The 24,235-nt window shown below is 38.6% G+C and overlaps 5 protein-coding genes across 11 annotated transcripts; all 5 read left to right on the plus strand.

Annotated features, from left to right (window-relative positions):
• The first annotated feature begins 596 nt into the window (after window positions 1–596).
• Window positions 597–3,234, plus strand: LOC130437083 (E3 ubiquitin-protein ligase RBBP6-like). 2 transcript variants are annotated; one of them, XM_056768223.1, is made up of 11 exons: window positions 639–679; window positions 831–1,016; window positions 1,186–1,285; window positions 1,369–1,405; window positions 1,761–1,802; window positions 1,884–1,972; window positions 2,046–2,142; window positions 2,228–2,367; window positions 2,455–2,630; window positions 2,708–2,811; window positions 2,901–3,234. In XM_056768223.1, exons 2-11 carry the CDS (start codon window positions 857–859, stop codon window positions 3,147–3,149), a joined length of 1,194 nt encoding a protein of 397 aa, XP_056624201.1. In that variant the 5' UTR covers window positions 639–679; window positions 831–856; the 3' UTR covers window positions 3,150–3,234. The 2 variants fall into 2 exon arrangements, with proteins under 2 accessions (XP_056624198.1, XP_056624201.1); XM_056768220.1 differs by having other exon boundaries at window positions 597–1,016.
• A 1,729-nt stretch (window positions 3,235–4,963) lies between these two features.
• On the plus strand, window positions 4,964–7,591 carry LOC130437097 (E3 ubiquitin-protein ligase RBBP6-like). Its single transcript, XM_056768243.1, has 11 exons — window positions 4,964–5,022; window positions 5,174–5,359; window positions 5,529–5,628; window positions 5,712–5,748; window positions 6,104–6,145; window positions 6,223–6,311; window positions 6,385–6,481; window positions 6,567–6,706; window positions 6,794–6,969; window positions 7,047–7,150; window positions 7,240–7,591. Exons 2-11 carry the CDS (start codon window positions 5,200–5,202, stop codon window positions 7,486–7,488), a joined length of 1,194 nt encoding a protein of 397 aa, XP_056624221.1. The 5' UTR covers window positions 4,964–5,022; window positions 5,174–5,199; the 3' UTR covers window positions 7,489–7,591.
• Window positions 7,592–9,248: 1,657 nt separating this feature from the next.
• LOC130437062 (E3 ubiquitin-protein ligase RBBP6-like) lies at window positions 9,249–12,490 on the plus strand. Of its 3 annotated transcripts, none has more exons than XM_056768180.1 (11): window positions 9,249–9,698; window positions 9,868–9,967; window positions 10,051–10,087; window positions 10,443–10,484; window positions 10,562–10,650; window positions 10,724–10,820; window positions 10,906–11,045; window positions 11,133–11,308; window positions 11,386–11,489; window positions 11,579–11,857; window positions 11,943–12,490. In XM_056768180.1, exons 1-10 carry the CDS (start codon window positions 9,539–9,541, stop codon window positions 11,825–11,827), a joined length of 1,194 nt encoding a protein of 397 aa, XP_056624158.1. In that variant the 5' UTR covers window positions 9,249–9,538; the 3' UTR covers window positions 11,828–11,857; window positions 11,943–12,490. The 3 variants fall into 3 exon arrangements, with proteins under 3 accessions (XP_056624158.1, XP_056624157.1, XP_056624159.1); XM_056768181.1 differs by lacking the exon at window positions 11,943–12,490 and having other exon boundaries at window positions 9,315–9,361; window positions 9,513–9,698; window positions 11,579–11,937; XM_056768179.1 differs by lacking the exon at window positions 11,943–12,490 and having other exon boundaries at window positions 11,579–11,937.
• A 498-nt stretch (window positions 12,491–12,988) lies between these two features.
• On the plus strand, window positions 12,989–16,862 carry LOC130437068 (E3 ubiquitin-protein ligase RBBP6-like). 3 transcript variants are annotated; one of them, XM_056768193.1, is made up of 12 exons: window positions 12,989–13,016; window positions 13,851–14,036; window positions 14,206–14,305; window positions 14,389–14,425; window positions 14,781–14,822; window positions 14,900–14,988; window positions 15,062–15,158; window positions 15,244–15,383; window positions 15,471–15,646; window positions 15,724–15,827; window positions 15,917–16,195; window positions 16,281–16,862. In XM_056768193.1, the coding sequence occupies exons 1-11, from the start codon at window positions 13,004–13,006 to the stop codon at window positions 16,163–16,165; spliced, it is 1,233 nt and encodes a 410-aa protein (XP_056624171.1). In that variant the 5' UTR covers window positions 12,989–13,003; the 3' UTR covers window positions 16,166–16,195; window positions 16,281–16,862. The 3 variants fall into 3 exon arrangements, with proteins under 3 accessions (XP_056624171.1, XP_056624169.1, XP_056624172.1); XM_056768191.1 differs by lacking the exon at window positions 16,281–16,862 and having other exon boundaries at window positions 15,917–16,275; XM_056768194.1 differs by lacking the exons at window positions 12,989–13,016; window positions 16,281–16,862 and adding an exon at window positions 13,634–13,699 and having other exon boundaries at window positions 15,917–16,275.
• A 464-nt stretch (window positions 16,863–17,326) lies between these two features.
• Window positions 17,327–20,616, plus strand: LOC130437082 (E3 ubiquitin-protein ligase RBBP6-like). 2 transcript variants are annotated; one of them, XM_056768218.1, is made up of 11 exons: window positions 17,327–17,354; window positions 18,188–18,373; window positions 18,543–18,642; window positions 18,726–18,762; window positions 19,118–19,159; window positions 19,241–19,329; window positions 19,403–19,499; window positions 19,585–19,724; window positions 19,812–19,987; window positions 20,065–20,168; window positions 20,258–20,616. In XM_056768218.1, exons 1-11 carry the CDS (start codon window positions 17,342–17,344, stop codon window positions 20,504–20,506), a joined length of 1,233 nt encoding a protein of 410 aa, XP_056624196.1. In that variant the 5' UTR covers window positions 17,327–17,341; the 3' UTR covers window positions 20,507–20,616. The 2 variants fall into 2 exon arrangements, with proteins under 2 accessions (XP_056624196.1, XP_056624197.1); XM_056768219.1 differs by lacking the exon at window positions 17,327–17,354 and adding an exon at window positions 17,976–18,036.
• The last annotated feature ends 3,619 nt before the right edge of the window (window positions 20,617–24,235 follow it).

Here is a 24,235-nt window from a genome sequence, read left to right on the forward strand (position 1 = left end):
TTTTTATAGTAATTTTTAAATTATAAAGCTTTCAGCACGGGTTTGGCTGCCTCTTGTTTTGTTCATTCACGTATCTTGTCAAAATAAGTTTAGTGCGTTTGTAAAGAAGGTGAGCCGACATGTTTCCTATCATGCTGTGATTTTCCCTACGTGTACTCCGTTTTTGCGCGCGCGCTCGCGCAATTTGCAGTCACCTTTAGAACGCAGTTTAATTGAACACTGCTCGTGCCCGGTTCGAGGTTAATAAAAAAATATCTTAAACATTTTCGATGCATCTTTAGATATACAATGCAAATAAATGATACCAATGTTGGAACCTCAAAATGTATTAATTAGCCTACTGATTACATCAATCACATTAAGTAACCTACTTTGTGAAAAACGCATTTTCTTTGTAGACATTGACGATAGAAATATTATTAAAACGTCTATTAGGATTCATCTCAATTAAACATTACCTGCAACATCAGAAAAATTAGCACACCAAACACTGTTAATTAACACACTTCAATAAAACTTTATTTTTTTAGTTTAGTTGTGCTGAATGTGCCATCTTGATTCGACAGTTGCGTCATCAGGAACGCTTCAATTCATCCGCTCGATCGGTTTCCATGGTAGCACGCAAAGTTTTCTTTAGTGTTACTAATCGCTGTTCCCGGGAGCACATCTCTACACCCTCGTTGTTGTCTAAGTTTTGACTTTTGAGCTTCATATTTGTGTTAATTATATATATTATATTTGTGTTTAATTACTTAATGGCCTTTTCCTGTTAAATTCCTCGGCATTTCTACACATTTATTGCATCAATTGATCTGTTGTTATTTTTACAGGGGCCTCAGAACGCAGCCGAGTAAACATGCCGTGTGTTCATTACAAGTTTTTCAGTAAACTTACACACGACACTGTGATCTTTGATGGCCTTCACATCACTCTCGCAGATTTGAAACGCCAAATCATGAGCCGAGAGAAACTGAAGTGCTGCGAACTGAGAATCACAAACGACCAAACTAATGAAGGTAAATTCTGCTATTTCATATGTAAACATGGACTTATTTGCTCTCTTTTAAGTGGCACATTGATTTTTGTTAAGTAATAAATGTCATTATGAATATTAGAGTCACTATATACAGTTGTATTGGTCTGGTTGGTCTGGACTGACTGCAAATAAGTGTGTTTTTCCCACAGAATACAGTGATAATGCCGACATCATCCCCAGTTACACCATGGTGAGTGTCAGGCGAATCCCTGGAACTGGGGTAAAATCCACATACAACAGACGTGGCAGGTAAGTCAGGTGATGATGTTATGATAATGAATATTTTTATGAATATCACTCAGTCATGAAGTCTTTGTTGTTTTGTTTTTCAGTAACTGGTCTGAACCATCAAGTGGATCTTCAAGAGCAGTATGTAAACAAAAGTGTTGAGTCGGTTGTTTACATTGTACTGTATGATATCTTTAAGCTGGTCAGAGTTGACCATTAAGAAGCCTAGGACAATAGGCCCATGTGTTATTTTACCATGAGATTCAGTAAGTTAAAATTCTTTTTTTAAGTAAAACATAACATCACCTTACTGGTTTCACCTATTCTGTAATGAATTTATTTCAATATAAATTGTGTACCTTGCTGTGGTTTAGCTATGTCTTGCTTTAAAATACCACTTGTTGGGTTTTCTGTTTGCATTGTGTTTAGTTCATCTCTCCGGGTGTGATGGGGTTCTGCCTGGTAATAATAAATCTCTTTGTTCTTCTTTCAACAGCAAATGAATGGTTGTTCATTGTCACTGGAGCAGCTTTTCAAGGTACTGAAATCTGAACACTGAACAATATGTACACTATGTAAACTGTATAGACGCATTAAGCATTTATTTGTAAACGAACAGACGGAGAATCTGGCTGAGGCAAATGCATCAGAGGAGGACAAAATAAAAGCTGTCATGTTCCAGTCCAGCCGCTGTTACTATACTGTGAAGTGAGTATAATAATATTCACATCATGCACAGAAATATCAAGTGCTCTCTGTCATGACTCTCGTGACTTACCAGTGAAGCACTCAAGCTGGTTGGAGGCCTTCCACCAAACTATGTGTGCTTTAACTGTGGCATCCCTGGGCATCACATCAGAAACTGCCCAAAGTCACGGGTAACACATAACTAAACTGTGGACAGCATTTTTGTGCCTGTTATGCCATGAAAGTAAATGCAACCTGTCGCTTGTGCCTTCACAGGATCCTACTTTTGTTGGGGGCAAGCGCATACGGAGAAGCGCAGGAATTCCAGTCAGCTTCCTAGTGGAGGTGGATGACCCCAACATGAAGGGAGTGATGCTGAGCAGCAGCGGAAAGCATGTCATTCCCATTATTAATGCGTGAGTTAGCAACTGTCATCCTTGTAGAGACGTCATCATGAACACACATTTACATTTGGTTGATAATTACGTGCTTGTTCTGTTTAGTGAGGCTTATGCATCTCAGAAGAAAGAGAATCCACCTTTCTTCCCCCAGAACGAGTCCTCCTCATCGACCTCTGGTGAAGATGCAGTGCCCGATGATTTTCTGTGTCGGATCTGTAAAGATCTTATCACTGATGCTGTGATGACTCCCTGTTGCAGCAACAGCTACTGCGACGACTGTGAGTTTCTGCACAAACAGATAATACTCAGTAAGTTTGTTTGAGCCTTGAGAACATATGCGATTGTTTGGTGGCAGGTATCCGCACGTGTCTGCTGGATTCGGACGAACATGTTTGTCCCACCTGCAAACAGTCTAATGTGTCTCCTGATGCTTTGAACATAAACATGTTCTTACGCCAGGTAAGATGGTGAAACTGTACATCATGTTTGTTCTCAAGCATCAAGCACTGTCTTCTTAAAGAACGGTTTTCTGGTTCGTGCTCGCACAGGAATTGAACCGTTTCAAGAACAGTGTCGCTGGGTCTGGTTTCTCACACCACCAAAAACCCCTTCAGTCTCAATCGGCCTGTTCCTCCACAAGCCCGAGCATCAGCCATCGATCCAGCTCGTCTGCTTCCGGACCTAACAGCTCTCGCACCAATATACCGTCTGGTAAGAGGGGACGGGAGCTGAGCGAGAATGATGATGAAGACAACGGCTCCAGACCTCTCAAGAAAACCAAGCATGCTGCTGTGTGAAGAACATCCAGAGCGCTTCATCATCATTATGTATATATTATGTACATTTCATGTATATAATTATATAGCACAGACGTAGACTTAATAAAGATTTTCCCTATTGCATTGAACACAGGTTTGAAGAGTGTTTATGAAACCCTCCAGTTTCAATCCTTCCTCTTATAGACGCACATACATGCACAATACTAATCGACTCAACCCTTAACAAAATCATTTATTATTATTTCTTACCATGTAGCTACAATTTGAAGGAAATTGTCACCTAACACAGGTAACAAGATACTACAATAACAAAATCATTGACTTTAAAGCCTGCATTATTTATTTCATTATTATTTGAGTTATCATTAGTTATTTTCACATTATTTATACATTTAAACATGGTATTAGCATATGATGCAATCCAGGTATAACCCACAGTGCTTTTTGTTTTAGGCATTACTCTGTAATTGGGCTCTTCATGTAGGTACACAATGCAAACGAAATTGTAAAGTGTGATATTATAAAGAATTTACTCATTTGATCCTACCCATAAACACATCAAACAGTTTTCATGGAGTTTTATGAATATGTATGTTGTTTAAAAGAGGGTTAAACATATTGTGTGTCACAATATCTATTTCCTGTCGACAGATTCTGCAATAGGCTACGAAAAATAAAACTAACCCCTAAGTTATGGCCTAGTGTGGGAAGAGGTCACATGAAAAGGCTTTTTTCAAAATTCACTTTTAAAAAGAAGGTGACATTTTTGACCAAACGCATACCGTCTGTAATCCTTCCTGTTTCCTCGAAGTTATAATTTTGCAATTATTGGATACAATTATGTAAATCTTTCTGTAAAAAATGCTGATAAAATTGCCATGATGCTTTTTTACAAGATACAAATATGTAATATAAAGAAAAAAAAGGTTTCATTTTAAAAGCTAGTTTACAGTAAAATGTGTTACTTTTTTGTCAACACGGAGGTTTAGGCACACTTGAAATTATGGTGTTTCTTTTCCTGCAGGAGAACTGTAGGCCGACAGCAGAGACAGATAGCACATCGTTTTTCTGATATGGGTCTGGAGTGGAGGAACGGCGTTCATGTTTGTTTGTAACAGGGCTTTGTTTCACAATTATTAAATTATGAAAGTTTTTTTTATCAAGAAGTCTTTATTTGTTATGCAATACTTGTTCAATGCTCGTATACGGTGAGATCTTTTTTTATAGTAATTTAAAAATATGAAGCTTTCAGCACGGGTTTGGCTGCCTCTTGTTTTGTTCATTCACGTATCTTGTCAAAATAAGTTTAGTGCGTTTGTAAAGAAGGTGAGCCGACATGTTTCCTATCATGCTGTGTTTTTCCCTATGTGAACTCCGTTTTTGCGCGCGCGCAATTGGCAGGCACCTTTACAACGCAGTTTAATTGAACACTGCTCGTGCCCGGTTCGAGGTTAATAAAAAAAATATCTTAAACATTTTCGATGCATCTTTAGATATACAATGCAAATAAATTATACCAATGTCGGAACCTCAAAATTTATTAATTAGCCTACTGATTACATCAATCACATTAAGTAACCTACTTTGTGAAAAACGCATTTTCTTTGTAGACATTGACGATAGAAATATTATTAAAACGTCTATTAGGATTCATCTCAATTAAACATTACCTGCAACATCAGAAAAATTAGCACACCAAACACTGTTAATTAACACACTTCAATAAAACTTTATTTTTTTAGTTTAGTTGTGCTGAATGTGCCATCTTGATTCGACAGTTGCGTCATCAGGAACGCTTCAATTCATCCGCTCGATCGGTTTCCATGGTAGCACGCAAAGTTTTCTTTAGTGTTACTAATCGCTGTTCCCGGGAGCACATCTCTACACCCTCGTTGTTGTCTAAGTTTTGACTTTTGAGCTTCATATTTGTGTTAATTATATATATTATATTTGTGTTTAATTACTTGATGGCCTTTTCCTGTTAAATTCTTCTGCATTTCTACACATTTATTGCATCAATTGATCTGTTGTTATTTTTACAGGGGCCTCAGAACGCAGCCGAGTAAACATGCCGTGTGTTCATTACAAGTTTTTCAGTAAACTTACACACGACACTGTGATCTTTGATGGCCTTCACATCACTCTCGCAGATTTGAAACGCCAAATCATGAGCCGAGAGAAACTGAAGTGCTGCGAACTGAGAATCACAAACGACCAAACTAATGAAGGTAAATTCTGCTATTTCATATGTAAACATGGACTTATTTGCTCTCTTTTAAGTGGCACATTGATTTTTGTTAAGTAATAAATGTCATTATGAATATTAGAGTCACTATATACAGTTGTATTGGTCTGGTTGGTCTGGACTGACTGCAAATAAGTGTGTTTTTCCCACAGAATACAGTGATAATGCCGACATCATCCCCAGTTACACCATGGTGAGTGTCAGGCGAATCCCTGGAACTGGGGTAAAATCCACATACAACAGACGTGGCAGGTAAGTCAGGTGATGATGTTATGATAATGAATATTTTTATGAATATCACTCAGTCATGAAGTCTTTGTTGTTTTGTTTTTCAGTAACTGGTCTGAACCATCAAGTGGATCTTCAAGAGCAGTATGTAAACAAAAGTGTTGAGTCGGTTGTTTACATTGTACTGTATGATATCTTTAAGCTGGTCAGAGTTGACCACGAAGAAGCCTAGGACAATAGGCCCATGTGTTATTTTACCATGAGATTCAGTAAGTTAAAAATCTTTTTTTAAGTAAAACATCACATCACCTTACTGGTTTCACCTATTCTGTAATGAATTTATTTCAATATAAATTGTGTACCTTGCTGTGGTTTAGCTATGTCTTGCTTTAAAATACCACTTGTTGGGTTTTCTGTTTGCATTGTGTTTAGTTGATCTCTCCGGGTGTGATGGGGTTCTGCCTGGTAATAATAAATCTCTTTGTTCTTCTTTCAACAGCAAATGAATGGTTGTTCATTGTCACTGGAGCAGCTTTTCGAGGTACTGAAATCCACTGAACAATATGTACACTATGTAAACTGTATAGACGCATAAAGCATTTATTTGTAAACGAACAGACGGAGAATCTGGCTGAGGCAAATGCATCAGAGGAGGACAAAATAAAAGCTGTCATGTTCCAGTCCAGCCGCTCTTACTATACTGTGAAGTGAGTATAATAATATTCACATCATGCACAGAAATTTCAAGTGCTCTCTGTCATGACTCTCGTGACTTACCAGTGAAGCACTCAAGCTGGTTGGAGGCCTTCCACCAAACTATGTGTGCTTTAACTGTGGCATCCCTGGGCATCACATCAGAAACTGCCCAAAGTCACGGGTAACACATAACTAAACTGTGGACAGCATTTTTGTGCCTGTTATGCCATGAAAGTAAATGCAACCTGTCGCTTGTGCCTTCACAGGATCCTACTTTTGTTGGGGGCAAGCGCATACGGAGAAGCGCAGGAATTCCAGTCAGCTTCCTAGTGGAGGTGGATGACCCCAACATGAAGGGAGTGATGCTGAGCAGCAGCGGAAAGCATGTCATTCCCATTATTAATGCGTGAGTTAGCAACTGTCATCCGTGTAGAGACGTCATCATGAACACACATTTACATTTGGTTGATAATTACGTGCTTGTTCTGTTTAGTGAGGCTTATGCATCTCAGAAGAAAGAGAATCCACCTTTCTTCCCCCAGAACGAGTCCTCCTCATCGACCTCTGGTGAAGATGCAGTGCCCGATGATTTTCTGTGTCGGATCTGTAAAGATCTTATCACTGATGCTGTGATGACTCCCTGTTGCAGCAACAGCTACTGTGACGACTGTGAGTTTCTGCACAAACAGATAATACTCAGTAAGTTTGTTTGAGCCTTGAGAACATATGCGATTGTTTGGTGGCAGGTATCCGCACGTGTCTGCTGGATTCGGACGAACATGTTTGTCCCACCTGCAAACAGTCTAATGTGTCTCCTGATGCTTTGAACATAAACATGTTCTTACGCCAGGTAAGATTGTGAAACTGTACATCGTGTTTGTTCTCAATCATCAAGCACTGTCTTCTTAAAGAACGGTTTTCTGGTTCGTGCTCGCACAGGAATTGAACCGTTTCAAGAACAGTGTCGCTGGGTCTGGTTTCTCGCACCACCAAAAACCCCTTCAGTCACAATCGGCCTGTTCCTCCACAAGCCCGAGGATCAGCCATCGATCCAGCTCGCCTGCTTCCGGACCTAACAGCTCTCGCACCAATATACCGTCTGGTAAGAGGCGACGGGAGCTGAGCGAGAATGATGATGAAGACAACGGCTCCAGACCTCTGAAGAAAACCAAGCATGCTGCTGTGTGAAGAACATCCAGAGCGCTTCATCATCATTATGTATATATTATGTAAATTGCATGTATATAATAGATAGCACAGACGTAGACTTAATAAAGATTTTCCCTATTGCATTGAACACAGGTTTGAAGAGTGTTTATGAAACCCTCCAGTTTCAATCCTTCCTCTCATAGATACACATACACACACAATACTAATCGACTCAACCCTTAACAAAATCATTTATTATTATTTCTTACCATGTATCCACAATTTGAAGGAAATTGTCACCTAACACAGGTAACAAGATACTACAATAACAAAATCATTGACTTTAAAGCCTGCATTATTTATTTCATTATTATTTGAGTTATCATTAGTTATTTTCACATTATTTATACATTTAAACATGGTATTAGCATATGATGCAATCCAGGTATAACCCACAGTGCTTTTTGTTTTAGGCATTACTCTGTAATTGGGCTCTTCATGTAGGTACACAATGCAAGCGAAATTGTAAAGTGTGATATTATAAAGAATTTACTCATTTGATCCTACCCATAAACACATCAAACAGTTTTCATGGAGTTTTATGAATATGTATGTTGTTTAAAAGAGGGTTAAACATATTGTGTGTCACAATATCTATTTCCTGTCGACAGATTCTGCAATAGGCTACGAAAAATAAAACTAACCCCTAAGTTATGGCCTAGTGTGGGAAGAGGTCACATGAAAAGGCTTTTTTCAAAATTCACTTTTAAAAAGAAGGTGACATTTTTGACCAAACGCATACCGTCTGTAATCCTTCCTGTTTCCTTGAAGTTATAATTTTGCAATTATTGGATACAATTATGTAAATCTTTCTGTAAAAAATGCTGATAAAATTGCCATGATGCTTTTTTACAAGATACAAATATGTAATATAAAGAAAAAAAAGGTTTCGTTTTAAAAGCTAGTTTACAGTAAAATGTGTTACTTTTTTGTCAACACGGAGGTTTAGGCACACTTGAAATTATGGTGTTTCTTTTCCTGCAGGAGAACTGTAGGCCGACAGCAGAGACAGATAGCACATCGTTTTTCTGATATGGGTCTGGAGTGGAGGAACGGCGTTCATGTTTGTTTGTAACAGGGCTTTGTTTCACAATTAATAAATTATGAAAGTTTTTTTTATCAAGAAGTCTTTATTTGTTATGCAATACTTGTTCAATGCTCGTATACGGTGAGATCTTTTTTTTATAGTAATTTAAAAATATGAAGCTTTCAGCACGGGTTTGGCTGCCTCTTGTTTTGTTCATTCACGTATCTTGTCAAAATAAGTTTAGTGCGTTTGTAAAGAAGGTGAGCCGACATGTTTCCTATCATGCTGTGTTTTTCCCTACGTGAACTCCGTTTTTGCGCGCGCGCAATTGGCAGGCACCTTTACAACGCAGTTTAATTGAACACTGCTCGTGCCCGGTTCGAGGTTAATAAAAAAAATATCTTAAACATTTTCGATGCATCTTTAGATATACAATGCAAATAAATTATACCAATGTCGGAACCTCAAAATGTATTAATTAGCCTACTGATTACATCAATCACATTAAGTAACCTACTTTGTGAAAAACGCATTTTCTTTGTAGACATTGACGATAGAAATATTATTAAAACGTCTATTAGGATTCATCTCAATTAAACATTACCTGCAACATCAGAAAAATTAGCACACCAAACACTGTTAATTAACACACTTCAATAAAACTTTATTTTTTTAGTTTAGTTGTGCTGAATGTGCCATCTTGATTCGACAGTTGCGTCATCAGGAACGCTTCAATTCATCCGCTCGATCGGTTTCCATGGTAGCACGCAAAGTTTTCTTTAGTGTTACTAATCGCTGTTCCCGGGAGCACATCTCTACACCCTCGTTGTTGTCTAAGTTTTGACTTTTGAGCTTCATATTTGTGTTAATTATATATATTATAATTGTGTTTAATTACTTGCTGGCCTTTTCCTGTTAAATTCTTCTGCATTTCTACACATTTATTGCATCAATTGATCTGTTGTTATTTTTACAGGGGCCTCAGAACGCAGCCGAGTAAACATGCCGTGTGTTCATTACAAGTTTTTCAGTAAACTTACACACGACACTGTGATCTTTGATGGCCTTCACATCACTCTCGCAGATTTGAAACGCCAAATCATGAGCCGAGAGAAACTGAAGTGCTGCGAACTGAGAATCACAAACGACCAAACTAATGAAGGTAAATTCTGCTATTTCATATGTAAACATGGACTTATTTGCTCTCTTTTAAGTGGCACATTGATTTTTGTTAAGTAATAAATGTCATTATGAATATTAGAGTCACTATATACAGTTGTATTGGTCTGGTTGGTGTGGACTGACTGCAAATAAGTGTGTGTTTCCCACAGAATACAGTGATAATGCCGACATCATCCCCAGTTACACCATGGTGACCGTCAGGCGAATCCCTGGAACTGGGGTAAAATCCACATACAACAGACGTGGCAGGTAAGTCAGGTGATGATGTTATGATTCTGAATATTTTTATGAATATCAATCAGTCATGAAGTCTTTGTTGTTTTGTTTTTCAGTAACTGGTCTGAACCATCAAGTGGATCTTCAAGAGCAGTATGTAAACAAAAGTGTTGAGTCGGTTGTTTACATTGTACTGTATGATATCTTTAAGCTGGTCAGAGTTGACCACGAAGAAGCCTAGGACAATAGGCCCATGTGTTATTTTACCATGAGATTCAGTAAGTTAAAATTCTTTTTTTAAGTAAAACATCACATCACCTTACTGGTTTCACCTATTCTGTAATGAATTTATTTCAATATAAATTGTGTACCTTGCTGTGGTTTAGCTATGTCTTGCTTTAAAATACCACTTGTTGGGTTTTCTGTTTGCATTGTGTTTAGTTGATCTCTCCGGGTGTGATGGGGTTCTGCCTGGTAATAATAAATCTCTTTGTTCTTCTTTCAACAGCAAATTAATGGTTGTTCATTGTCACTGGAGCAGCTTTTCGAGGTACTGAAATCCACTGAACAATATGTACACTATGTAAACTGTATAGACGCATAAAGCATTTATTTGTAAACGAACAGACGGAGAATCTGGCTGAGGCAAATGCATCAGAGGAGGACAAAATAAAAGCTGTCATGTTCCAGTCCAGCCGCTGTTACTATACTGTGAAGTGAGTATAATAATATTCACATCATGCACAGAAATTTCAAGTGCTCTCTGTCATGACTCTCGTGACTTACCAGTGAAGCACTCAAGCTGGTTGGAGGCCTTCCACCAAACTATGTGTGCTTTAACTGTGGCATCCCTGGGCATCACATCAGAAACTGCCCAAAGTCACGGGTAACACATAACTAAACTGTGGACAGCATTTTTGTGCCTGTTATGCCATGAAAGTAAATGCAACCTGTCGCTTGTGCCTTCACAGGATCCTACTTTTGTTGGGGGCAAGCGCATACGGAGAAGCGCAGGAATTCCAGTCAGCTTCCTAGTGGAGGTGGATGACCCCAACATGAAGGGAGTGATGCTGAGCAGCAGCGGAAAGCATGTCATTCCCATTATTAATGCGTGAGTTAGCAACTGTCATCTGTGTAGAGACCTCATCATGAACACACATTTACATTTGGTTGATAATTACGTGCTTGTTCTGTTTAGTGCGGCTTATGGATCTCAGAAGAAAGAGAATCCACCTTTCTTCCCCCAGAACGAGTCCTCCTCATCGACCTCTGGTGAAGATGCAGTGCCCGATGATTTTCTGTGTCGGATCTGTAAAGATCTTATCACTGATGCTGTGATGACTCCCTGTTGCAGCAACAGCTACTGCGACGACTGTGAGTTTCTGCACAAACAGATAATACTCAGTAAGTTTGTTTGAGCCTTGAGAACATATGCGATTGTTTGGTGGCAGGTATCCGCACGTGTCTGCTGGATTCGGACGAACATGTTTGTCCCACCTGCAAACAGTCTAATGTGTCTCCTGATGCTTTGAACATAAACATGTTCTTACGCCAGGTAAGATGGTGAAACTGTACATCATGTTTGTTCTCAAGCATCAAGCACTGTCTTCTTAAAGAACGGTTTTCTGGTTCGTGCTCGCACAGGAATTGAACCGTTTCAAGAACAGTGTCGCTGGGTCTGGTTTCTCACACCACCAAAAACCCCTTCAGTCTCAATCGGCCTGTTCCTCCACAAGCCCGAGCATCAGCCATCGATCCAGCTCGTCTGCTTCCGGACCTAACAGCTCTCGCACCAATATACCGTCTGGTAAGAGGGGACGGGAGCTGAGCGAGAATGATGATGAAGACAACGGCTCCAGTACTCTCAGGAAAACCAAGCATGCTGCTGTGTGAAGAACATCCAGAGCGCTTCATCATCATTATGTATATATTATGTAAATTTCATGTATATAATTAGATAGCACAGACGTAGACTTAATAAAGATTTTCCCTATTGCATTGAACACAGGTTTGAAGAGTGTTTATGAAACCCTCCAGTTTCAATCCTTCCTCTTATAGACGCCCATACACACACAATACTAATCGACTCAACCCTTAACAAAATCATTTATTTTTATTTCTTACCATGTATCTACAATTTGAAGGACATTGTCACCTAACACAGGTAACAAGATACTACAATAACAAAATCGTTGACTTTAAAGCCTGCATTATTTATTTCATTATTATTTGAGTTATCATTAGTTATTTTCACATTATTTATACATTTAAACATGGTATTAGCATATGATGCAATCCAGGTATAACCCACAGTGCTTTTTGTTTTAGGCATTACTCTGTAATTGGGCTCTTCATGTAGGTACACAATGCAAGCGAAATTGTAAAGTGTGATATTATAAAGAATTTACTCATTTGATCCTACCCATAAACACATCAAACAGTTTTCATGGAGTTTTATGAATATGTATGTTGTTTAAAAGAGGGTTAAACATATTGTGTGTCACAATATCTATTTCCTGTCGACAGATTCTGCATAGGCTACGAAAAATAAAACTAACCCCTAAGTTATGGCCTAGTGTGGGAAGAGGTCACATGAAAAGGCTTTTTTCAAAATTCACTTTTAAAAAGAAGGTGACATTTTTGACCAAACGCATACCGTCTGTAATCCTTCCTGTTTCCTCGAAGTTATAATTTTACAATTATTGGATACAATTATGTAAATCTTTCTGTAAAAAATGCTGATAAAATTGCCATGATGCTTTTTTACAAGATACAAATATGTAATATAAAGAATAAAAAGGTTTCATTTTAAAAGCTAGTTTACAGTAAAATGTGTTACTTTTTTGTCAACACGGAGGTTTAGGCACACTTGAAATTATGGTGTTTCTTTTCCTGCAGGAGAACTGTAGGCCGACAGCAGAGACAGATAGCACATCGTTTTTCTGATATGGGTCTGGAGTGGAGGAAAGGCGTTCATGTTTGTTTGTAACAGGGCTTTGTTTCACAATTAATAAATTTTGAAAGTTTTTTTTATCAAGAAGTCTTTATTTGTTATGCAATACTTGTTCAATGCTCGTATACGGTGAGATCTTTTTTTATAGTAATTTAAAAATATGAAGCTTTCAGCACGGGTTTGGCTGCCTCTTGTTTTGTTCATTCACGTATCTTGTCAAAATAAGTTTAGTGCGTTTGTAAAGAAGGTGAGCCGACATGTTTCCTATCATGCTGTGTTTTTCCCTACGTGAACTCCGTTTTTGCGCGCGCGCAATTGGCAGGCACCTTTACAACGCAGTTTAATTGAACACTGCTCGTGCCCGGTTCGAGGTTAATAAAAAAAATATCTTAAACATTTTCGATGCATCTTTAGATATACAATGCAAATAAATTATACCAATGTCGGAACCTCAAAATGTATTAATTAGCCTACTGATTACATCAATCACATTAAGTAACCTACTTTGTGAAAAACGCATTTTCTTTGTAGACACTGATGATAGAAATATTATTAAAACGTCTATTAGGATTCATCTCAATTAAACATTACCTGCAACATCAGAAAAATTAGCACACCAAACACTGTTAATTAACACACTTCAATAAAACTTTATTTTTTTAGTTTAGTTGTGCTGAATGTGCCATCTTGATTCGACAGTTGCGTCATCAGGAACGCTTCAATTCATCCGCTCGATCGGTTTCCATGGTAGCACGCAAAGTTTTCTTTAGTGTTACTAATCGCTGTTCCCGGGAGCACATCTCTACACCCTCGTTGTTGTCTAAGTTTTGACTTTTGAGCTTCATATTTGTGTTAATTATATATATTATAATTGTGTTTAATTACTTGCTGGCCTTTTCCTGTTAAATTCTTCTGCATTTCTACACATTTATTGCATCAATTGATCTGTTGTTATTTTTACAGGGGCCTCAGAACGCAGCCGAGTAAACATGCCGTGTGTTCATTACAAGTTTTTCAGTAAACTTACACACGACACTGTGATCTTTGATGGCCTTCACATCACTCTCGCAGATTTGAAACGCCAAATCATGAGCCGAGAGAAACTGAAGTGCTGCGAACTGAGAATCACAAACGACCAAACTAATGAAGGTAAATTCTGCTATTTCATATGTAAACATGGACTTATTTGCTCTCTTTTAAGTGGCACATTGATTTTTGTTAAGTAATAAATGTCATTATGAATATTAGAGTCACTATATACAGTTGTATTGGTCTGGTTGGTCTGGACTGACTGCAAATAAGTGTGTTTTTCCCACAGAATACAGTGATAATGCCGACATCATCCCCAGTTACACCATGGTGACCGTCAGGCGAATCCCTGGAACTGGGGTAAAATCCACATACAACAGACGTGGCAGGTAAGTCAGGTGATGATGTTATGATTCTGAATATTTTTATGAATATCAATCAGTCATGAAGTCTTTGTTGTTTTGTTTTTCAGTAACTGGTCTGAACCATCAAGTGGATCTTCAAGAGCAGTATGTAAACAAAAGTGTTGAGTCGGTTGTTTACATTGTACTGTATGATATCTTTAAGCTGGTCAGAGTTGACCACGAAGAAGCCTAGGACAATAGGCCCATGTGTTATTTTACCATGAGATTCAGTAAGTTAAAATTCTTTTTTTAAGTAAAACATCACATCACCTTACTGGTTTCACCTATTCTGTAATGAATTTATTTCAATATAAATTGTGTACCTTGCTGTGGTTTAGCTATGTCTTGCTTTAAAATACCACTTGTTGGGTTTTCTGTTTGCATTGTGTTTAGTTGATCTCTCCGGGTGTGATGGGGTTCTGCCTGGTAATAATAAATCTCTGTGTTCTTCTTTCAACAGCAAATGAATGGTTGTTCATTGTCACTGGAGCAGCTTTTCGAGGTACTGAAATCCACTGAACAATATGTACACTATGTAAACTGTATAGACGCATAAAGCATTTATTTGTAAACGAACAGACGGAGAATCTGGCTGAGGCAAATGCATCAGAGGAGGACAAAATAAAAGCTGTCATGTTCCAGTCCAGCCGCTCTTACTATACTGTGAAGTGAGTATAATAATATTCACATCATGCACAGAAATTTCAAGTGCTCTCTGTCATGACTCTCGTGACTTACCAGTGAAGCACTCAAGCTGGTTGGAGGCCTTCCACCAAACTATGTGTGCTTTAACTGTGGCATCCCTGGGCATCACATCAGAAACTGCCCAAAGTCACGGGTAACACATAACTAAACTGTGGACAGCATTTTTGTGCCTGTTATGCCATGAAAGTAAATGCAACCTGTCGCTTGTGCCTTCACAGGATCCTACTTTTGTTGGGGGCAAGCGCATACGGAGAAGCGCAGGAATTCCAGTCAGCTTCCTAGTGGAGGTGGATGACCCCAACATGAAGGGAGTGATGCTGAGCAGCAGCGGAAAGCATGTCATTCCCATTATTAATGCGTGAGTTAGCAACTGTCATCTGTGTAGAGACCTCATCATGAACACACATTTACATTTGGTTGATAATTACGTGCTTGTTCTGTTTAGTGCGGCTTATGCATCTCAGAAGAAAGAGAATCCACCTTTCTTCCCCCAGAACGAGTCCTCCTCATCGACCTCTGGTGAAGATGCAGTGCCCGATGATTTTCTGTGTCGGATCTGTAAAGATCTTATCACTGATGCTGTGATGACTCCCTGTTGCAGCAACAGCTACTGCGACGACTGTGAGTTTCTGCACAAACAGATAATACTCAGTAAGTTTGTTTGAGCCTTGAGAACATATGCGATTGTTTGGTGGCAGGTATCCGCACGTGTCTGCTGGATTCGGACGAACATGTTTGTCCCACCTGCAAACAGTCTAATGTGTCTCCTGATGCTTTGAACATAAACATGTTCTTACGCCAGGTAAGATGGTGAAACTGTACATCATGTTTGTTCTCAAGCATCAAGCACTGTCTTCTTAAAGAACGGTTTTCTGGTTCGTGCTCGCACAGGAATTGAACCGTTTCAAGAACAGTGTCGCTGGGTCTGGTTTCTCACACCACCAAAAACCCCTTCAGTCTCAATCGGCCTGTTCCTCCACAAGCCCGAGCATCAGCCATCGATCCAGCTCGTCTGCTTCCGGACCTAACAGCTCTCGCACCAATATACCGTCTGGTAAGAGGGGACGGGAGCTGAGCGAGAATGATGATGAAGACAACGGCTCCAGTACTCTCAGGAAAACCAAGCATGCTGCTGTGTGAAGAACATCCAGAGCGCTTCATCATCATTATGTATATATTATGTAAATTTCATGTATATAATTAGATAGCACAGACGTAGACTTAATAAAGATTTTCCCTATTGCATTGAACACAGGTTTGAAGAGTGTTTATGAAACCCTCCAGTTTCAATCCTTCCTCTTATAGACGCCCATACACACACAATACTAATCGACTCAACCCTTAACAAAATCATTTATTTTTATTTCTTACCATGTATCTACAATTTGAAGGACATTGTCACCTAACACAGGTAACAAGATACTACAATAACAAAATCGTTGACTTTAAAGCCTGCATTATTTATTTCATTATTATTTGAGTTATCATTAGTTATTTTCACATTATTTATACATTTAAACATGGTATTAGCATATGATGCAATCCAGGTATAACCCACAGTGCTTTTTGTTTTAGGCATTACTCTGTAATTGGGCTCTTCATGTAGGTACACAATGCAAGCGAAATTGTAAAGTGTGATATTATAAAGAATTTACTCATTTGATCCTACCCATAAACACATCAAACAGTTTTCATGGAGTTTTATGAATATGTATGTTGTTTAAAAGAGGGTTAAACATATTGTGTGTCACAATATCTATTTCCTGTCGACAGATTCTGCATAGGCTACGAAAAATAAAACTAACCCCTAAGTTATGGCCTAGTGTGGGAAGAGGTCACATGAAAAGGCTTTTTTCAAAATTCACTTTTAAAAAGAAGGTGACATTTTTGACCAAACGCATACCGTCTGTAATCCTTCCTGTTCCCTCGAAGTTATAATTTTGCAATTATTGGATACAATTATGTAAATCTTTCTGTAAAAAATGCTGATAAAATTGCCATGATGCTTTTTTACAAGATACAAATATGTAATATAAAGAAAAAAAAGGTTTCATTTTAAAAGCTAGTTTACAGTAAAATGTGTTACTTTTTTGTCAACACGGAGGTTTAGGCACACTTGAAATTATGGTGTTTCTTTTCCTGCAGGAGAACTGTAGGCCGACAGCAGAGACAGATAGCACATCGTTTTTCTGATATGGGTCTGGAGTGGAGGAAAGGCGTTCATGTTTGTTTGTAACAGGGCTTTGTTTCACAATTAATAAATTTTGAAAGTTTTTTTTATCAAGAAGTCTTTATTTGTTATGCAATACTTGTTCAATGCTCGTATACGGTGAGATCTTTTTTTATAGTAATTTAAAAATATGAAGCTTTCAGCACGGGTTTGGCTGCCTCTTGTTTTGTTCATTCACGTATCTTGTCAAAATAAGTTTAGTGCGTTTGTAAAGAAGGTGAGCCGACATGTTTCCTATCATGCTGTGTTTTTCCCTACGTGAACTCCGTTTTTGCGCGCGCGCAATTGGCAGGCACCTTTACAACGCAGTTTAATTGAACACTGCTCGTGCCCGGTTCGAGGTTAATAAAAAAATATCTTAAACATTTTCGATGCATCTTTAGATATACAATGCAAATAAATTATACCAATGTTGGAACCTCAAAATGTATTAATTAGCCTACTGATTACATCAATCACATTAAGTAACCTACTTTGTGAAAAACGCATTTTCTTTGTAGACACTGATGATAGAAATATTATTAAAACGTCTATTAGGATTCATCTCAATTAAACATTACCTGCAACATCAGAAAAATTAGCACACCAAACACTGTTAATTAACACACTTCAATAAAACTTTATTTTTTTAGTTTAGTTGTGCTGAATGTGCCATCTTGATTCGACAGTTGCGTCATCAGGAACGCTTCAATTCATCCGCTCGATCGGTTTCCATGGTAGCACGCAAAGTTTTCTTTAGTGTTACTAATCGCTGTTCCCGGGAGCACATCTCTACACCCTCGTTGTTGTCTAAGTTTTGACTTTTGAGCTTCATATTTGTGTTAATTATATATATTATATTTGTGTTTAATTACTTGCTGGCCTTTTCCTGTTAAATTCTTCTGCATTTCTACACATTTATTGCATCAATTGATCTGTTGTTATTTTTACAGGGGCCTCAGAACGCAGCCGAGTAAACATGCCGTGTGTTCATTACAAGTTTTTCAGTAAACTTACACACGACACTGTGATCTTTGATGGCCTTCACATCACTCTCGCAGATTTGAAACGCCAAATCATGAGCCGAGAGAAACTGAAGTGCTGCGAACTGAGAATCACAAACGACCAAACTAATGAAGGTAAATTCTGCTATTTCATATGTAAACATGGACTTATTTGCTCTCTTTTAAGTGGCACATTGATTTTTGTTAAGTAATAAATGTCATTATGAATATTAGAGTCACTATATACAGTTGTATTGGTCTGGTTGGTCTGGACTGACTGCAAATAAGTGTGTTTTTCCCACAGAATACAGTGATAATGCCGACATCATCCCCAGTTACACCATGGTGAGTGTCAGGCGAATCCCTGGAACTGGGGTAAAATCCACATACAACAGACGTGGCAGGTAAGTCAGGTGATGATGTTATGATAATGAATATTTTTATGAATATCACTCAGTCATGAAGTCTTTGTTGTTTTGTTTTTCAGTAACTGGTCTGAACCATCAAGTGGATCTTCAAGAGCAGTATGTAAACAAAAGTGTTGAGTCGGTTGTTTACATTGTACTGTATGATATCTTTAAGCTGGTCAGAGTTGACCATTAAGAAGCCTAGGACAATAGGCCCATGTGTTATTTTACCATGAGATTCAGTAAGTTAAAATTCTTTTTTTAAGTAAAACATAACATCACCTTACTGGTTTCACCTATTCTGTAATGAATTTATTTCAATATAAATTGTGTACCTTGCTGTGGTTTAGCTATGTCTTGCTTTAAAATACCACTTGCTGGGTTTTCTGTTTGCATTGTGTTTAGTTCATCTCTCCGGGTGTGATGGGGTTCTGCCTGGTAATAATAAATCTCTTTGTTCTTCTTTCAACAGCAAATGAATGGTTGTTCATTGTCACTGGAGCAGCTTTTCAAGGTACTGAAATCTGAACACTGAACAATATGTACACTAGGTAAACTGTATAGACGCATTAAGCATTTATTTGTAAACGAACAGACGGAGAATCTGGCTGAGGCAAATGCATCAGAGGAGGACAAAATAAAAGCTGTCATGTTCCAGTCCAGCCGCTGTTACTATACTGTGAAGTGAGTATAATAATATTCACATCATGCACAGAAATATCAAGTGCTCTCTGTCATGACTCTCGTGACTTACCAGTGAAGCACTCAAGCTGGTTGGAGGCCTTCCACCAAACTATGTGTGCTTTAACTGTGGCATCCCTGGGCATCACATCAGAAACTGCCCAAAGTCACGGGTAACACATAACTAAACTGTGGACAGCATTTTTGTGCCTGTTATGCCATGAAAGTAAATGCAACCTGTCGCTTGTGCCTTCACAGGATCCTACTTTTGTTGGGGGCAAGCGCATACGGAGAAGCGCAGGAATTCCAGTCAGCTTCCTAGTGGAGGTGGATGACCCCAACATGAAGGGAGTGATGCTGAGCAGCAGCGGAAAGCATGTCATTCCCATTATTAATGCGTGAGTTAGCAACTGTCATCCGTGTAGAGACCTCATCATGAACACACATTTACATTTGGTTGATAATTACGTGCTTGTTCTGTTTAGTGAGGCTTATGCATCTCAGAAGAAAGAGAATCCACCTTTCTTCCCCCAGAACGAGTCCTCCTCATCGACCTCTGGTGAAGATGCAGTGCCCGATGATTTTCTGTGTCGGATCTGTAAAGATCTTATCACTGATGCTGTGATGACTCCCTGTTGCAGCAACAGCTACTGCGACGACTGTGAGTTTCTGCACAAACAGATAATACTCAGTAAGTTTGTTTGAGCCTTGAGAACATATGCGATTGTTTGGTGGCAGGTATCCGCACGTGTCTGCTGGATTCGGACGAACATGTTTGTCCCACCTGCAAACAGTCTAATGTGTCTCCTGATGCTTTGAACATAAACATGTTCTTACGCCAGGTAAGATTGTGAAACTGTACATCATGTTTGTTCTCAAGCATCAAGCACTGTCTTCTTAAAGAACATTTTTCTGGTTCGTGCTCGCACAGGAATTGAACCGTTTCAAGAACAGTGTCGCTGGGTCTGTTTTCTCGCACCACCGAAAACCCCTTAAGTCTCAATCGGCCTGTTCCTCCACAAGCCCGAGCATCAGCCATCGATCCAGTTCGCCTGCTTCCGGACCTAACAGCTCTCGCACCAATATACCGTCTGGTAAGAGGGGACGGGAGCTGAGCGAGAATGATGATGAAGACAACGGCTCCAGACCTCTCAAGAAAACCAAGCATGCTGCTGTGTGAAGAACATCCAGAGCGCTTCATCATCATTATGTATATATTATGTAAATTTCATGTATATAATTATATAACACAGACGTAGACTTAATAAAGATTTTCCCTATTGCATTGAACACAGGTTTGAAGAGTGTTTATGAAACCCTCCAGTTTCAATCCTTCCTCTAATAGACGCACATACACACACAATACTAATCAACTCAACCCTTAACAAAATCATTAATTATTATTTCTTACCATGTATCTACAATTTGAAGGAAATTGTCACCTAACACAGGTAACAAGATACTACAATAACAAAATCCTTGACTTTAAGCAGCTCTGTGACTAAAAAAAGCACACAAAACATAAAAAGCACTTAAATCCTACATTATAATTTTATTTGAGTTATTTTTACATTATTTATACATCCAAACATGTTAATAGCATTTGATACAATACAGGTATACCCCACAGTACTTTTTGTTCATTGTCACGCAGTAACTTTCAACCATATTGCCATTTTCACACTTGCCTCCAATTAAAATACACTACAATACTGCAAACCTTTCCTGTAGTTGAGTGGTAAAAGCTTTGCGTTAAAGGTTCTGTGTTTAAGTTTCAGAGGCCACTATTGGCGATGTAGGAAATTGCAATCTACTGCTCCGATACCCCCCTCTCCCTCCCATTAGAGAAGCTACGGTTGGCGTCACAGGACAAATGTATGGCGTTTATTTTGACCCAAAAGTCGCGCGCAAGGAATCCGCGCGCGCACGTGCGATGCAAACGCGCATAATGATATACACGCGTGAAAAAGCTGTTCCGCGAGGGTATATTTATACACCGCGAGCGGAAAAGAATACTCGCGAGGGATATTTTCGACTCAGCGCGCCTAAATGGAGCCCCGCGAGTATGGGCTGAGATGAGTGCTCTCGCGAATCTTTCTGCGCTCTCGCGAATCTTTCTGCGCTCTCGCTACTGCTGTTCATCACTCGCTCAATCTTCAGGCAGACTTTTGAGACTTTGGGGGCTGGACAGCTGACTGATGACTCCGCATCTGTGATTGGTCACTTGCAAAATGCAACAGCCAGTCTGTTATCACCTGCCACCTTCTAGTGGTTGACGATACTGTAAAAATTTTATCGATCCGATACCAAGTAAATGCAGGGCCGGTATTGCCAATATCAAAACCAATACTTTTAGAAGCATTCACTTGAATTTATATTTACTTTCCTGTGTATGAAATGTCATGATTTATCAGATGAATGCATCATTAATTTGATAAATCTGAATACATTTTTCATGACCTCTAAAATATTTTGTGATTTGTGCTCTTAATGTGCTTATAGGCTAATTAATCATGTAGATATTAAAACACAGGGCATATTTTAAACCAAATAAATATATTTAATAAGTTATTTATCCTGTAATAAAATTTGCAAGCATGAACTTTACAACAAATTATTACTGTAAAATAGTAACAATAACGGATTAACAGAACAGAAAACCGATATAAAACAAAACATTTTCTCCATATCCTAGTATTACTTGTCCAGCTTAAAAAAAACAAAGTGCACATAATTATTACTGAAGAACAGAGTTTTAAAACTGCTTTTCCGTTTTTGTTCAGTGTTATGTTTAGACACCGTAATATAACAAATTAACATGTTTCCCTTTCGTAGTAAAAACACATTTGTTTCGATGTTTTCATGTTAGGATCGATCCTTTTCGATACAACCTAAGCATCGGAAGTATCGATATTTCAGGATCGATCCGCCCACCCCTAATGAGCAGCAGTTGCGAGAGCGCAGAAAGATTCGCGAGAGCGCAGAAAGATTCGCGAGAGCTCTCGTCTCAGTCCATACTCTCGTGGCTCCATTTATGTGCGCTGACCCAAAAATATCCCTCGCGAGTATTCTTTTACGCTCGCGGATGCTTTTCTGGGCGCTCGCGGTGTATAAATATACCCTCGCGGAACAGCTTTTTCATGCGTGTATATCATTATGTGCGTTTGCATCGCACGTGCGCAAATGATAGCGGCCATTATCGGTGGTGTTGATCATTTCAATCTACGTCTCACAGGCGAACAACAGACCGAAGCTACGGACACAGGACAGAGATGTCGTCGTCTGAGACGGCAGAGAGTAACCTTTGCAAGTCAAGTGACGAGGTTTATTTACAAAGAAAAATGAATAAATTAAATTTACTCTAATCGTTATAGTGAATATTATTGTTACTTGTTTAGCATTGTGTCAGTGATGTATTCGCTTATTTTGCATAGCATTTTTTGGCACGGTAACTTGGTTCGTAACTTACTGCCTGTTGAAACCGCTTGCTAATGCTAAAGGTGTGTAATCTAACCGCGAAAGTCTTGGCAGACATTTGGCATCACCCCAATTGATCAATTCTATCTTAAATCTTCGTTGACACTGTATTGCTGATAAACTATGCAACTTGGAAGTTTGGATTTTATCCTATCAATTATTAAATAACACATTTGTATGCAAAGAAGCTAAGCAGTATTATAATATAGTTTACACCCGATTTATGCAAATTCTGATTGTAAAAATGATTTCTAACTTGATTTGCACACGGCCATGCAAGAAGGATTTATAGTTCAATTACAAAGTGCTAAAAACCAGGAAAAACTCACTTGATGCTCATGCTCATCTATTAGCTAAAGCTATCAAACAAACAGTTCACATATATAGCGGAAAATTAGACAAACTTACCGGTCCAGCAGAAAGCTGGCAACTTCGGCGTCGCTTAGCAAACCCTTGTCCTGCTTCAGTGCCCTCCATTTGGGAAAAGCCACGCCGATGTTTATTGGGGTTTTTTGTCTCGACTTCGCCTTGCTGCATCGTATTTTCTCTTTTTTGAACGAACAGATTGACACTCTATCGGCTCGTGTGCAGAGTATTTGTGGTCCGCCATTATCGCAAATTTTGCTTCTTACTGCAACAAAGAACCGTTTATATTTCTAATAAAAAAACGACAAGTAAATGCTGTTATTGTTCTTTCTCTTCTTCTGCTAATCCTTCTATGTAGTCGCTTTGCAAGCTGCCTCAAAACACAGCCGAAGAAGAAGAACTAGTCCCGTGCATCCTTCGTTTTACGAAACGCGCTTAGTTTGTCCGTGTAGTGCTACTATAGAAACATGGCTCTGCACATTGATAAATTACATGTAAGGGTGTGCCTGCAGTGTATATACATAAAATGGCCCATTGTAAGGTAATATAAACATTTCGGTTCATTTTGTAAGGTATTTCTTCACCAATCACAACATAGTTTTGTATTATATATTACATTTTGGTGAATAAACCCTTAAAAATCCTACACACTGTACCTTTAAATACAAAGTAGCCTGCAAGTAGAAATTTGTTGAACCTTTTTGGCAAGTTCAATTCAGTTTTATTTATATAGTGCTTTTTACAATGTTTCATTGTTTCAAAGCAGTTTTACAGGAAGACAAAAAAAAGTTTTAGTGTTAAAATAACAAGCAGTCCATCTTTGCTCTTGGCGATTCAATTTGTGATTGGATGGGCTCAAGTGACCAACTTGTGAATCGATGGGCCATAGATTTGCCACTGGCACAAAACTTACATCCACCAGTTTGGACATTTTAAATAAGTGACAAATGCTGCCTGCACTCCAACAAATCCAAGTCTAAAATTCTTTAACCGTGTGAGAGAACAATAACAAAGAAAAACAAATCCAAACATACCCATTATTATGAGAAAATAAAAAAGAACATTA

Source organism: Triplophysa dalaica, chromosome 15 (genome assembly GCF_015846415.1).
Source record: "Triplophysa dalaica isolate WHDGS20190420 chromosome 15, ASM1584641v1, whole genome shotgun sequence".
NCBI lineage: Eukaryota > Metazoa > Chordata > Actinopteri > Cypriniformes > Nemacheilidae > Triplophysa > Triplophysa dalaica.

What these genes read in the sequence shown, in the direction of transcription:
- LOC130437083 (XM_056768220.1), top strand. Translation starts at nt 857, where the DNA reads ATGCCGTGTGTTCATTACAAGTTTTTCAGTAAACTTACACACGACACT. An exon ending in ACATACAACAGACGTGGCAG is followed by an intron (nt 1,286 to 1,368) that starts GTAAGTCAGGTG and finishes TTTGTTTTTCAG; the next exon opens with TAACTGGTCTGAACCATCAA. An exon ending in CGCTGTTACTATACTGTGAA is followed by an intron (nt 1,973 to 2,045) that starts GTGAGTATAATA and finishes GTGACTTACCAG; the next exon opens with TGAAGCACTCAAGCTGGTTG.
- LOC130437082 (XM_056768218.1), top strand. An exon ending in CACTGGAGCAGCTTTTCAAG is followed by an intron (nt 19,160 to 19,240) that starts GTACTGAAATCT and finishes GTAAACGAACAG; the next exon opens with ACGGAGAATCTGGCTGAGGC. An exon ending in CGCTGTTACTATACTGTGAA is followed by an intron (nt 19,330 to 19,402) that starts GTGAGTATAATA and finishes GTGACTTACCAG; the next exon opens with TGAAGCACTCAAGCTGGTTG.
- LOC130437068 (XM_056768193.1), top strand. An exon ending in ACATACAACAGACGTGGCAG is followed by an intron (nt 14,306 to 14,388) that starts GTAAGTCAGGTG and finishes TTTGTTTTTCAG; the next exon opens with TAACTGGTCTGAACCATCAA. An exon ending in CAACAGCTACTGCGACGACT is followed by an intron (nt 15,647 to 15,723) that starts GTGAGTTTCTGC and finishes GTTTGGTGGCAG; the next exon opens with GTATCCGCACGTGTCTGCTG.
- LOC130437097 (XM_056768243.1), top strand. Translation starts at nt 5,200, where the DNA reads ATGCCGTGTGTTCATTACAAGTTTTTCAGTAAACTTACACACGACACT. An exon ending in GTCATTCCCATTATTAATGC is followed by an intron (nt 6,707 to 6,793) that starts GTGAGTTAGCAA and finishes TGTTCTGTTTAG; the next exon opens with TGAGGCTTATGCATCTCAGA. An exon ending in CAACAGCTACTGTGACGACT is followed by an intron (nt 6,970 to 7,046) that starts GTGAGTTTCTGC and finishes GTTTGGTGGCAG; the next exon opens with GTATCCGCACGTGTCTGCTG.
- LOC130437062 (XM_056768180.1), top strand. Translation starts at nt 9,539, where the DNA reads ATGCCGTGTGTTCATTACAAGTTTTTCAGTAAACTTACACACGACACT. An exon ending in CACTGGAGCAGCTTTTCGAG is followed by an intron (nt 10,485 to 10,561) that starts GTACTGAAATCC and finishes GTAAACGAACAG; the next exon opens with ACGGAGAATCTGGCTGAGGC. An exon ending in CAACAGCTACTGCGACGACT is followed by an intron (nt 11,309 to 11,385) that starts GTGAGTTTCTGC and finishes GTTTGGTGGCAG; the next exon opens with GTATCCGCACGTGTCTGCTG.